This window comes from Hakea prostrata, chromosome 1 (genome assembly GCF_041222555.1).
Source record: "Hakea prostrata isolate BN-2017 chromosome 1, UWA_Hpros_2, whole genome shotgun sequence".
In the NCBI taxonomy this organism is placed as follows: Eukaryota; Viridiplantae; Streptophyta; class Magnoliopsida; order Proteales; family Proteaceae; genus Hakea; species Hakea prostrata.
The window spans coordinates 20,650,848-20,663,568 of record NC_142600.1 but is presented as its reverse complement, the minus strand read 5'-3'; the positions used below and the strand labels follow the sequence as shown (position 1 = coordinate 20,663,568).

At 37.1% G+C, this 12,721-nt stretch overlaps 1 protein-coding gene across 1 annotated transcript; it reads right to left on the bottom strand.

Annotated features, from left to right (window-relative positions):
* Positions 1–1,994: 1,994 nt before the first annotated feature.
* On the bottom strand, positions 1,995–11,377 carry LOC149028193 (uncharacterized). The gene is made up of 7 exons (XM_089169119.1): positions 10,891–11,377; positions 9,633–10,494; positions 9,058–9,337; positions 7,976–8,083; positions 6,643–6,921; positions 5,579–5,722; positions 1,995–2,911 (listed from the first exon to the last, which is right to left on the bottom strand). Exons 1-7 carry the CDS (start codon positions 11,177–11,179, stop codon positions 2,735–2,737), a joined length of 2,139 nt encoding a protein of 712 aa, XP_089025245.1. The 5' UTR covers positions 11,180–11,377; the 3' UTR covers positions 1,995–2,734.
* Positions 11,378–12,721: the final 1,344 nt, after the last annotated feature.

The window sequence follows — 12,721 nt, the reverse complement described above, 5'->3', positions numbered from 1 at the left end:
CTAGAGTTAGTTGTTTTCAGGCTTTTTCTTAGGCCATTTCTTCTCCAATCTCTGGAGAAGGTCTTGGAAATTCACCTACGACTTCTGCACAGGCTTGCACAATTTTAGCCTTGGTTCAGTGGGTTTATGAGAAACATTTTGCTGTGTTTTCGTCTTGCATACCTTATAGAAGCTTTATGCATTCGCTTGTATATTTGAATTGCAATTGAGTGGAAAGACACAAGTTTCTTCAAAGAGAAATTGTGGTCAGAGATTGAATAACCCCGTTATCATAAGGTTTGAGCGTAAGAATTTGGTTGACTCTGAAAAAACTACAAAGAAAAGATTTGGGTTTATTCTTCTCACTTCCCCTTCTTTCATTTTGTGACTTGTAGAACCTTGCAATAATTGCATTTATCTTTTGTTTTGGGTAATTAAATTTTAAATTGTCATCCATGTTTCTACTAGTGTCATGACTATTGAAAGGGTTACCAAAAAAAAAGACTATTGAAAGAAATATGCTCTTATATGATGCATAATATTATGAGCTGCAAAATTAGATTTGTTCAAACAATGTAAGGTTTTATCATTGTTTAACAATGTCTACCAAAAAAAAAATCATTGTTTAACAATGAAATGGAGTGAATGAATTGTTCTACAAATATGATATTATTATAAATCGTTTTTTATGAATAAAACGAGAGTAAAGTTTATTTTTCAACCAAACGAATTTCAAAATATTCTCTCATAGAGACTCGCTAACTTCTTCCAAAGTTCTTCTGCCGATGTCTCATTTGCAACATGATGAAAATGCTAATGTCTAACCACCGTTGAATCGTGCCAACAGTTTTTCTATTTAATTTGGTCCACTCAACTTTAGACATATTTGATGGTCGATTAATATCACCTTCAACAGGTTTATATAAGTCTCTACAAAATAAGAGATATTCCATTATATATTTTCAAATCAACTAATTTGATCCATTAAGCTTAATCATAGTACTTGATGTACTTTCCATTTTAATTTACACAACTATCAACCAAGTTCTGATACCACTTTGATGGGAGGCCAAACATTATGCTAGTATAAATTAAAGTAACAAATACAATTGTAATGGATCAAGCATTCAACAAACAAACCACAACAGACACACAAAAAATTTTAACGTGGAAAAAACCCGTAAGGGAAAAAACCACGGGACCATTATCGAAGTCCACACAAACTTCCACTATCAACAAATGATAATAATAATGGGCATACAATCAATATTCTATCTCTAGATAACACTTGAAGAACACGAAGTCACAACCAAATCATCAAATAAATGAAAATCTAAGAAAATGGGGAAAAATCACCAAAGAGGCTTCTTGAGTGGTAGAATGATATTATGATTGGTGGATATGAAGAGCTAGGTTTCACGACTATTCCCATCAAATTTCACTTCATTCCAGCAACGTTTCACCATCGGATTCACCGGAGAAACAAAAAAATTCCTCTTCTTCTTCCGCACATTTCTGCTCACTCTCTCTCTCTCTCCTATTTTGCACCTTTTTCTTTTATTGTGCGACTACTGTATATTATTCAATGATAGCAATAGGGTTTTCAAAATAAAACCCAATTGCTTTAGTTCTCTTTAAAAAAACTGGCCCCCAATGTGAAATGAGCCAGACCCAACAATCCATCCCATGTTTCTATTTTTAGAGCTTTGTTACCGTGATATATCCAACCAAAGGAAACCTTGAAGTTCACATAACACACGTGGTAGGCATTTCTCAAAAATGAACCACTCGTAGCACGCCTTTCTCAAGAGATAAAAAGATCACTCCAGAATCCCAACGAGTGGATCAATTGGCAAAAGACCAACATTCTACATAAAAAATTAGAGTTCAAATCACTTGTGGCCATGGACAAAAACCCCACCTTATATTAATTATATAAAAGTTCCCCTAAAGACAAAGTTAAAATGTGCTTAAACGGACCCGAATGAACCTTAAATCCAAAATAAAAAAATTAATTAATAAAAAAAGGGAAATAAAACCTCCATGGTAAAAGTCTATTTTCATTTTTTTTTTTGTGAAAATAAAAATTTTATTAAAAAGATATTAGTGCTGGGAGCACTTACATATAGAGTCTATTCCTAGACTACAGTCATAAGCCTGTGTGGCTGCAAACTTTGCATGTTTTTCAAAAAATAATTGGAGAACTGAATTGGGAAATGCAACATATTGGAGAACTGGATTGTGGAGTCTATTTTCATTTCACTAGCATATTATGAATTTTTTTAGGTAAACACCGGCATATTTATGACTCGAGATGTAAATGAAAATTTTTTTTTTTGGCCAAAAGATGTAAATGAAATTACATCATAATCGATTGTCATCAGATTATGGCATTAAAAGGGACACTGAGGTCTGAGATTCCCACGATACAAAGAAGGAAAAGACCTATTACTATTTCTAACAAAAAACAAAGAAAAAAAAACCTATTACTATATATAGCAAGCGCCACCAATGGGAGCATGGGTGGAGGAGTTTTCTCGCTTTCTGTTTGGGCCGGGGGTAAGGATCTTTCTAGATGCCTCCACCCCAAAAAAATTAAAAAATCAGACACTGTACATATATTGACATCAACCAAACGACCAAAAAGTTAGAGCAGAACACAAAATTCAGATCGAAGAGATCTATCTTCCACTCGAAGTCAAAACACTTGACATTCCCAAGATTCCCCTTCGAACAAAATCCTCAAAAAAAGGCTTCAATCACATGGGCAAGAGAGCCAAGGATGCTGTAGTGCTTCCCTTGCAGTTGGCCGCTTTTGTGGGTTAATCTGAAGCAAGTATCTGATGAACTCAAGAAATCCCATATCTGATGTCCGCAAATGATGCTCCAACGGGGATTCCTCTGGGATGATGTACTCCAGTTGACTAGTCTCCTGAGAAGAGACGAGAAAACTTTTGGATAGTATCATTCATTCTGATTAATCTCTTTTGTTATGTAGACGACTGAAATCAGCCTATTGAGATAAATAAAATAAATAAATAAAAAGAAGAAAAGAAAAGAAGAAAGAAAGACTTAAAAGCTTATAACTTTGTTCGTGCATATGGGCACCCCCGCCGTTTCCTCTTTCTCTTCTTATGAGTTTTCTATACCCTTTTCCACTCCAATCCAAATTTCTTCTCAGGTTTCCTTCTTCTCTGTTCAGTCCCCCATTACATACTCTAATAAGAAAACATCTTCAGTCCCCCATTGCATACTCTAATAACCATAAAAGGACTCTTAGCAATTTAATACTACCAAAACTAATCCTAAATATCCTATCCGATTAAAAAGCTGCTTACATAATTATCCCATCAAATAACTAAGGAAGATCCCAATTATTTATTAAATATCAATTGAAATACTGTTTACATTACTGCAGCATACTTCAGTCTTGATCACACAAGTTAGCTGACTGTGAGCCCACATGATCAATTGTCCGATCCTCTCCCATAAATCAGCAAACAATTAGTGCATAATTCTGGGAGATAATTTCCCTTCACATTGGTTTACCTAGTTGGCAATTAACAATAATACAACAACAATGCTAGTGTTTGCTGTCGGTCCCAAGCCCAGGTAAAGGAGGAGGGTTGGTGCATTAGGTCGGCATGCCGGCACCGGAAAAAGAAAAAAACAGCCAAATTCTTTATTACTTGGCAATTAGATTCTCAAAAATAAATCCGTTAGTCCGCAAATTGAGCCAAAATAGGCTGGTTTGATGGACTTCATTAAATCCAATATTTAGGTTAAAAATATCATGTGATTGGAAATCCATCTAAAATAGAACTGCATCACCATTTCTTCTTAATGCTCATCTTCAATTAGTAATCTACCGTCTTCACTTTTAGTACATATAACATGGTCAAACATCTCAACTCTTCCTTTAGCTTTCTTACAAATGACTTTTTCCCTTCCCTTTGTGCTCTTTGTATTTCATCCCCCTTGCATTTTATATGATCTCATCTTCATTTCTAGCAAACTATACCTTTGTAGATCTACTATTTCCTTAGTTCTTTGCCATGTCTTAAACCTAAGCTTTCAAAGTTCTAATAGATGTTTGAACCCCATCATCCCATCACCAAGTCTCTATTATTTTCCTTTCAAAGCTAGGACATCTTTAGCTATCTTCTTCATTATCTGGCTGCCCTTGCTTCAGGTTAAACTGGGTATGGTAATCAGGGGAAAAGAAAGATTGTGTTCAAAAATTGTCTCCGCAACAAACTTGCATGGCACATCTTGATTTCTACATACAGTTATGTACTGCCACTGGTTTGAAATCAAAAGAGACCCATTATAAGTTAGTTTATAATATAGAGATTTACTAAGTAGACACTCTTAAATAAAAACTTCAACAATGTCTAAGATACCATGATGCTCTGCCACTATAAGACCTAGCTAGAGCAAATAAATCAAGTGATAGAAGGATAGCTCCTTCCATTGGCAGTATCCATTAGCATGTATTCTCTGCTGTAGTCTTCCCTCTTTTTCCCTGTCCGCATGGCTATGTTTTCGTAGTTTTCCTAGTTTCTTGGCCTGGTTTTTTTTTTCCTAATAAAATTAGTTACTCGTTAATGAAAAAGAGACTCCGGACAACTGTACAAGACAGCCGGTGTGGGAGTCAACTGGCAGTCCAGCAATGGGCAAAGGGATTCTCCATCGTGGAGAACCAAGAGTGGTGCTCAATGGTAGTTATGACCAACCCCAAGTCCAAACCTAGTGTTAAACCCATACCAAAACCCAAGTATAAAACGAAATACACTCCCACAGGAGGAACACATGAAGCTTCATGACAGCATGTTTTAGAGAACAAAGTTGCTGATGATGCACCGATCAACATGGCTATAATTGAGGACCTAGAGTATATTTTGCCAAAAAAAAGAAAAAAAGTTTCACATTAGATGAATATGTAGGGTGGTGTTCTCGGGATCAGAACAACATAGGTCAATGGAACTTCAACCCTAGGTTCAAGCAATGATGAGGCCTAAGATATCAAGGAGCCAGTGGTATCAATAACCCATGTAAAATATACAGTCAACAAGCTACTCCAGATACAATTAGGTCAACTTCTTTCGTCTTCTGCTATGTTGACACAGATTTTTGTAAATTTGGTTATGCATCTCAGCATGTGGATTCATATTCCACAAACATGATACGAGAAACAAAATACGGAGAGATAGAAGAAGGGTCCAAGTTCACTGTATAGCCAAGCCTCTCTACAGCATCCCCCCCCCCCAAAAAAAGAAAAAGAAAAAGCATTTACTAGAACTCGAAAAGTATAGAACAAATCTGAGTTGTTCGTGCATTGGGCACTCTACAACTTATATCCGTGTGAGACACATATTCTCTCAAGTCTCAACCATTCATTGTGCAATGTGAAAGTAAAATTGTCTACATGTATTCATTAAAGCAACAAAGGATCAAAGGATCCACAATAAATAAAATGTACTAATAGTCAATAAAAAATGAAAAACAGAGGAGCCCAAAAATTGACAGATACCATATAGAATATTCTTTTTTGAGAAATTGAGTTTCTACAAAAGTTGGTAGGGAACTGCAGACGCACCTCATTAACATGATACAGTTCGTACTCTTTTGTGAAGTACTTGTATGTCTCTTGCCCCCTGACCAGCATCTCCATATCAATTGGACCCAGCATCCCAATCATGTGAGCTAGAACTATTACCAGTGCATCATTTGGAAAAAGCACCTGTTGGTAACACAAACACATTAGGCACAGATATAATAAGAACTAGAATAGCCCATTTCCTGTTAAGAGGGGGTCTTGACACCAGAGAAGAGGCATAAACAATATAGCAGCAATTAGCACCCATTACAATGAATAGATATTATAATACAGGATTCCTGGATTCCCTGGATTCCCTGGATATAAAACCTATTATTTTCCTCTTCAAAGAAAAGGAAAAAAAATGGTCAAAAGCATGTACTAGAGGCTGCACATGCAAGATAGACGTTATGTGGTCTATGAGGACTCAAGAGGTACATATCTGATGTAGGCAGCTGTATCTTTTGTTTCACCTCAAATATTTCAATTCTCTCTCTCTCTCTCTCTCTCTCTCTCTCTCTCTCTCTCTCTCTCTCTCACACACACACACACACACACACACAAATATTCCAGTTGAACATTAGGATGTGCCAAAAAATAAAAATAAAAATAAAAAAATGAAGAAAACATATAATGGAACTAGCCTCTGACCTAAGCTATAAATAGAAGATAAACACAGTTACCATAGGTGTTCCTCAGATACCTTCATACAGCTTTAATGACCAATAAGCTTGCAGTTTACTAGATTGTATTCTCCATAATTTTAACCCAACTAGTCGGCTAAATCTAATGAACACATAATAAAAAAGGAGTAAGAATTATCCGTTCCATCTATCTGTAATTAATAGATGGAAGTGCACATATAAGGACATGGACATAGATGCATGCATATATACCATGTGAAATAGGAATGGAAGTTTTAACCAAAAAAAAGTGAAATAGGAATGGAAGTTACAGAAAGAAGCTTCAAAGCCTGTCCTAGAATGCAAGTATTAAATCATAACTACTAACAAAATGATTAATCCATTACTGGAGAAAATTCAACCAGACTAGAAGAACTTTACCTCACCAGAGCAGAGCTCAGCCAAGACGCAACCAAGAGACCAAATGTCAATCCTCTGATCATATGGGCAGCCTAGGATAACTTCAGGAGCCCTATAGGAGCGAGATTGTACATATAAGCCCAGGTTATCAGTTTGAAAGCAACTACTCCCAAGATCAATGATCTTTACTTCACATCTGCTGTAACTTTTGATAAGAATATTTTCAGGCTTCAGATCACAATGGATAATTCCCAACCCATGCAAGTAGTCTAATGCTTCTAAACATTGTCGAGTTACGACCTGGGAAAAGCAAGAAAACCAGTTACACTCCTGGATTTCTAAGAAAGTGCATAACCAAATGATTTTCATGTTAACCCTTGTCTGTCCTCCTCCTTCATGCATTCCAACAAGTTATGAACATAGTTGGCAAGGGCCCAAGGCACTGCACCTGGATGCTTAGGAACCTTGTTGGAGTCACCTTGTGTCCAACCCCCTTCCAACACCTCAGGTCGTCTAGACACTGTGACAACTATACACCAACAACAATAACAACATAGCCTTCTCCCAACTAATTGGGGTTGGATGTGACAACTATGCTTATAAAATTCAAAATTAGATTAGTAAACTTGTACGAGCATGAAAGTCTCAAATTTGTTACAGGACTGAGCAGATTAATTTAGAAGAACGATGCAAAAAAAACTGACAACTAGCAAATCAAAAAGGATAACTTACAAATGCCAGACACATAAAAACACATATTCCCTTCAAAGAAAGCCTAGTTTAAGGTTTAACTGTCTCAAAATGTTTGTCCATGTAGAAACCACAACATGAAGTTATTTTCTGACTTTTCTATTTTCCCTTCATTGAATCAACTAGAAATTTACTGATTTGTCCTCCATCATGTAGGCCGAGCTAGCAGGCAATTATGGTCAAAAAGGGTTTACTTCCTGAGTAGTTAATGAGTCAATCTCCTAAATGCTGGGGGGAGAAAGTGAATCTAAAACTTAAAATGAAGGGAGAAAAGTCAAGTTCAATGCACACCCTTTCCCTTCTCTTTGCAAGAAATTTCTTTATAGTACCCTGTCTTTTGCAAGATCGTTATTTCCAGAATCGACATTTTTCTTGTTCCAAATTTTGGGTGCAAATATAGTAATAAGTTAAAAGTCATCACGATATAGAAGGTACTGATAGTAGCTTATTTGTGGCCTCTTCAATAAGGATTTGTAGATTTCAATGGCATTTTGAAGACTCAATATAATGTGGATCCATAAAAGAATTATGTATTTTGATGAGGACACCTTGTGACATTCCTAATCAAAAGATGACTATTAAGAATCACATTCCAACTTCTAACCTGCAATCTGCTCAGTGTAAAATAAAACTCGCCGCCAGATTCTTGATTGTACTTCTGAAATTCGTATAGATTTGCTCTTAGGAGTTCACAGACGATGAATAGATGCTCCTGTAAAGTTGTCACAGAAAACAAGTAATGAATAAAAAATGTGTTATCATAATTATGGAATGCAACAGGTCAAATGAACAAAGGTATCTTATTGGGAAGAGGAGTCAAAACAGTTCCAGGATACATCAGAAGTTACAAAGCATGAAGTGAATCACTAATTCATTAGCTCCATTGGTCAAAGCCTTGGATGATCCAGACATCTTATGAGATGTTCAGCTGGACGCCATATCCTGAGCCCCTCAAAGTGTAAGCTATTGTCCCTGCTTCAAGGTATCAGTATCATATCACCCGATTGGTTTTGCACATTAGCAATACCCATACCATGTCTGTTGCACGGTATGAACAAGGAGTAATAGAGTCCAAATTTGCATTTAAAAGGGAACATTAAGGGTAAATCTGCTTAACACTGCCAATACCCACGGATAAAAATCCGATACTGTATAACTTTCTGTGTCAACAATACCCATTCTGATACCATGCACTAAAACCATTCTAGCATTAATAACAGTCTCACAAATTTTGAAGCTAACCAGTAATAGTGCTAGAATCACCACCACCTCCAATGACCAAAGAATGATAAACACTTAAACCTTAGAGAATAAAGTGGATCAACGGATTTCTCACCTCAAATACCTAAAGAACCCAAACTTTCGTACTAAATGCAGGTCCAAAATTAATTTGAGATGATTTACTTATTGAAGGAATAAGACTGATAGCCTTTATCAAAAAGGGATGAAAATCTAGCAATTTCCTTCCAGTCTCTAAGTTGGGAACTGGATAAATGTCTTTATTTGTTATATCATTGTTGCAGAGTTGCCATAGGAAATTGAAACTGAGAAATTACAATGCTCTTGTTGGATCGACTCAAATTCCCATAAGGTCAAAGGTAGAGATTATTAGCTAATTCACCCAAGTCTCTCAGTCTATGGCAGCTGAGAGCTGCATCAGAGTATCCCTGATTTTAAGGCACGTACCTGATGATAGAAATAGTCATACAGGCGCAAGATGTGGTGTTCATCCGCAGGGTCATGCTTGTTCACAAACTTCAGAAGCTTGATCTCATCCAAGCTTTGGTCAAAAAAATCCTTATCATTTTTTATTATCTTCAAACAAACATCCACGCCAGTGTGGAGGTCATGCGCTTGAACAACTTTGCTGAAAACAGCAGAACCAAGGTATTCTGTAACATAGTATCTGCCAGCTATGATGGTATTCAGAACAATTGGCACATCTTTGCTCACTTCAAATCCAGTCCTGAGGAGATACATAAACGTCAACAAAAGTGTTTCACTATAAACTATCCAGATCAAATGAATGCTTTAAGATCTTGGCCAAGACCAGGTAAAACTGCTATGGACTTTTTTATGTGATTGGTGAACTTAGCTGAAAATTATTATACTGAGTTCTTCTCAGTCTAAATTTGAATAAGATTGTGGTGTCTCATTTTACTATAGCAGGTCATACATGGCTTTGGTTGGCCAAGGATCTCTCATGCCAAACATTTAGATCTTAGGGGAAGTGGAAAGCTCAATGAGTAAAGTTACCAAACCTGTTTTTCCTATGTATAATTCTTAGGTCAAATATCTCATATTCATCCTTGCCAACATCAATTGCTGATTGCTCATTTGGAGTAGCACAATCCTCACCATCCCCTGCAATTCCAGATTCATCACTGTCCCCAGTCATCTCTCTGTCATCTCCTATCACATAAAGATTGTCTCCATACGGTTGACATTCATTCTCTGAAGTTTGAAGTTGTAAGTTGGCATCTTTACAGAACTTCACATCTACATCATCTGAAGGGCACTGGTTTATAGACTGATTGGAGCTCCCGTTTTTGTGCTTTAAATTAGAATCACAATTAGAAGTGCATTCAGGTGCGAGCTTTAACTGAATACATTTCAGCTCAGGATCATTCAAGCCATTAATATGGTTATTATAGTCCTCGTAGTCTCCATGAAAATAGCCTATTCCTCCCAAACCATCATGATCCTTGAACCCTGCCTCGACAGAATGATTTTGTTGGACATTCTCGTTCCATTGGTAGTTCTCTGTTACTAGTACACCATCGTCCATGGATGCATCATTGAGACACGCATTGTCTGAACGACCAATACTGGTCATCGAATGAAATCCTTCTGCTGCATAATCTATACCGAACAGGTTATCACATTGCCTCTCTGACTCTGAAGTAGTAACAAACTTGTCTTCGCTAGCACTGCCGAAGAAATTCGGCCTTCTGAAGGAGGAATTTTTAGGATAGTCTCCATCTTTCCCGCTGTACCAGTAAGTATCGTATAGAATATCAGCGTCATAGTAATCACGGGCAGTACCGAATTCAGAGAGTCTGTCGGATGAATCGTCTGATTTAACTCCAGCTTCAGGCCAAACAGCATATGGATTTGTTAGACCTGTTAAAATGCCAAGGCATCAGCTCCACCTCTCAATGACACAATTAAGCACTGATAAAAATCCTCAGCCGAGCAGGGGAGCATAAACCAATAGACAGTCACACACACAAAAACACACAGAGTCATTGAGGAATATTTTAGGATCAATCATCAAGCGGAGGAACATGAGAAGACATCAAAAATAGTACTGAGGATGTAGATTGGGAACATGCACCAGATAATCCTGAATTTCAGTTGAAAATAGTAACGGAGGATTGAGTTCTCATGGTCGGACAATCTATATATGATAATTGACTCCCTACACCCATTCATAGCCGACGACCAATCGAGAGTCGTCTTAAAACCACCATCCTGAACTAGATTTATGAGATAGAGAATCAGACTTTGGAGACATACCAGAGGGAGACACGACGGTGGTAGAAGAGCCCATACTAATGAAATCATCGGATGAATGAGCAGAGTTGGAATTGGAACGATTGACTCCATCAGAAACCTCCGATTGCGCGCCAATCAAGCGGACTTTCACTGGCGGAGGAGGATGAACCGTCGGAAACATAAACCTCTCCAAGTCGAATGAGCTCAGGTCTCCTCTCCCAGCGATATCGTCTCTAAGAGCGGATTCCGCATCAGTGAATCCATTCTTCCTAAAGAAATCCAAGATAGCTCCAACGTCGGAGACCGCCATGGCCGTAAGACTTTAAACTGAGAAAGAAAGAAGACAAGAATAGAACTAGAACCTGGACATCAGTAAGAGAAAATGAACTGAGACGGTCAAAAGGGGTTAAGGGTTGCATCCTTGAAGAAGAAGGATTGTAGAAGATGAAAACTTCCCACTCACAAAGTCATACACGCACACCCCACCAGACCCTCCCTGCCTGCTGTAAAACTCAAGCCAACGGGAGAAAACCACACTAACTTTCGAAAGAGTAGACTTGGATGTTTTTAACTGCACGTGACGTGGGGCCGGAACCGGGCTTACTGGATTGACAGGTGTGACAAACTTGTGGCTCAATTCGGACTCCGAATCATACTGAGTCGTTAGTAACGGAGACAGGTTTTACCTTTTACCGTTGGTTATGATTTTGCTTTCACGGTTTCGTAGATATCCCACTCTTGTTTCTGTAGGTTATATTTTTCGGAGATGTTGAACGAATGGACCATTCGATTGCAGTGGTCCTGACATTTGCGCGGTATTATTTTTCAAAATATTGTACCAACAGAGGCAGCTAGAGATTTGGCCACGTAGTCAGAAGGAAATCGAACTGTGTAAAATCATAAGGCGGAATATATATATATATATATATATATATATATATATATATATATATATATATATATATATATATATATATAATTTTATTTTTAGATTTAAGATTTTTAATATTTTACAAATTTATAAAATCAAATCCTTGGGTCCACCCATCCTAAACCCCTATTTACAAAAATAAATTCTTAAATCTAAGCAACTCTAAGACATAACGATTCTCTATCCAAAGAAGAACAACAACATATTTGATGTTACACTATTTGATTTTATTTTGAAAATGTGGCTTTGGACCATTGACTACATGTTGTATCGGCTACAACAAATAAAAATCCGTTGGAATGTGGGCAGTGGGTGTGTAGTTTGGATCATCTTCTCTGACACGTAACAGCCTCTGCTCTCCTTATATTCTTAAACCACAAAATCATATAAATATTATAAACAAAAAATAATTAAAATTTTAACGAAGGTGGGACCCACAATAATACTCTATGCCCCAATATTCATTGTCGACAAGCGTCCACTGGAGAACAAATAGGTTGTTGATTTGGACTCATGGGTGGCACTTTGCAATACCACCGTAACCTGTAAGTACTTCAATGCTTACGTTGAAAAGATATATATTTTTTCGCACGGAATGTAATTTACAAAAGAAATGGGCTTTTACCCAAAAAAAAAATGAATGCTATATGATCTTTTTTTATTTGGTCAACGGAATGTTCTTTTTTTTGGTAATCAAACTTTCATTAAGAGGCAGAAGTAGGATGGGAAACTGAACATAAGCTCAGTAACCAATCAGAGGAACATGACCAATAACTCGGGCGAGTAGGCCTTCCGTGCTAGATGATCCGCAACACAGTTGGATCTTCTAGAAATATAAATGGGCTTAAACCCCAAAAACCTACTACCTATAAATTTGACATCTTCAATTACAGTAGTATAAAAGTGATCAACGGAATGTTA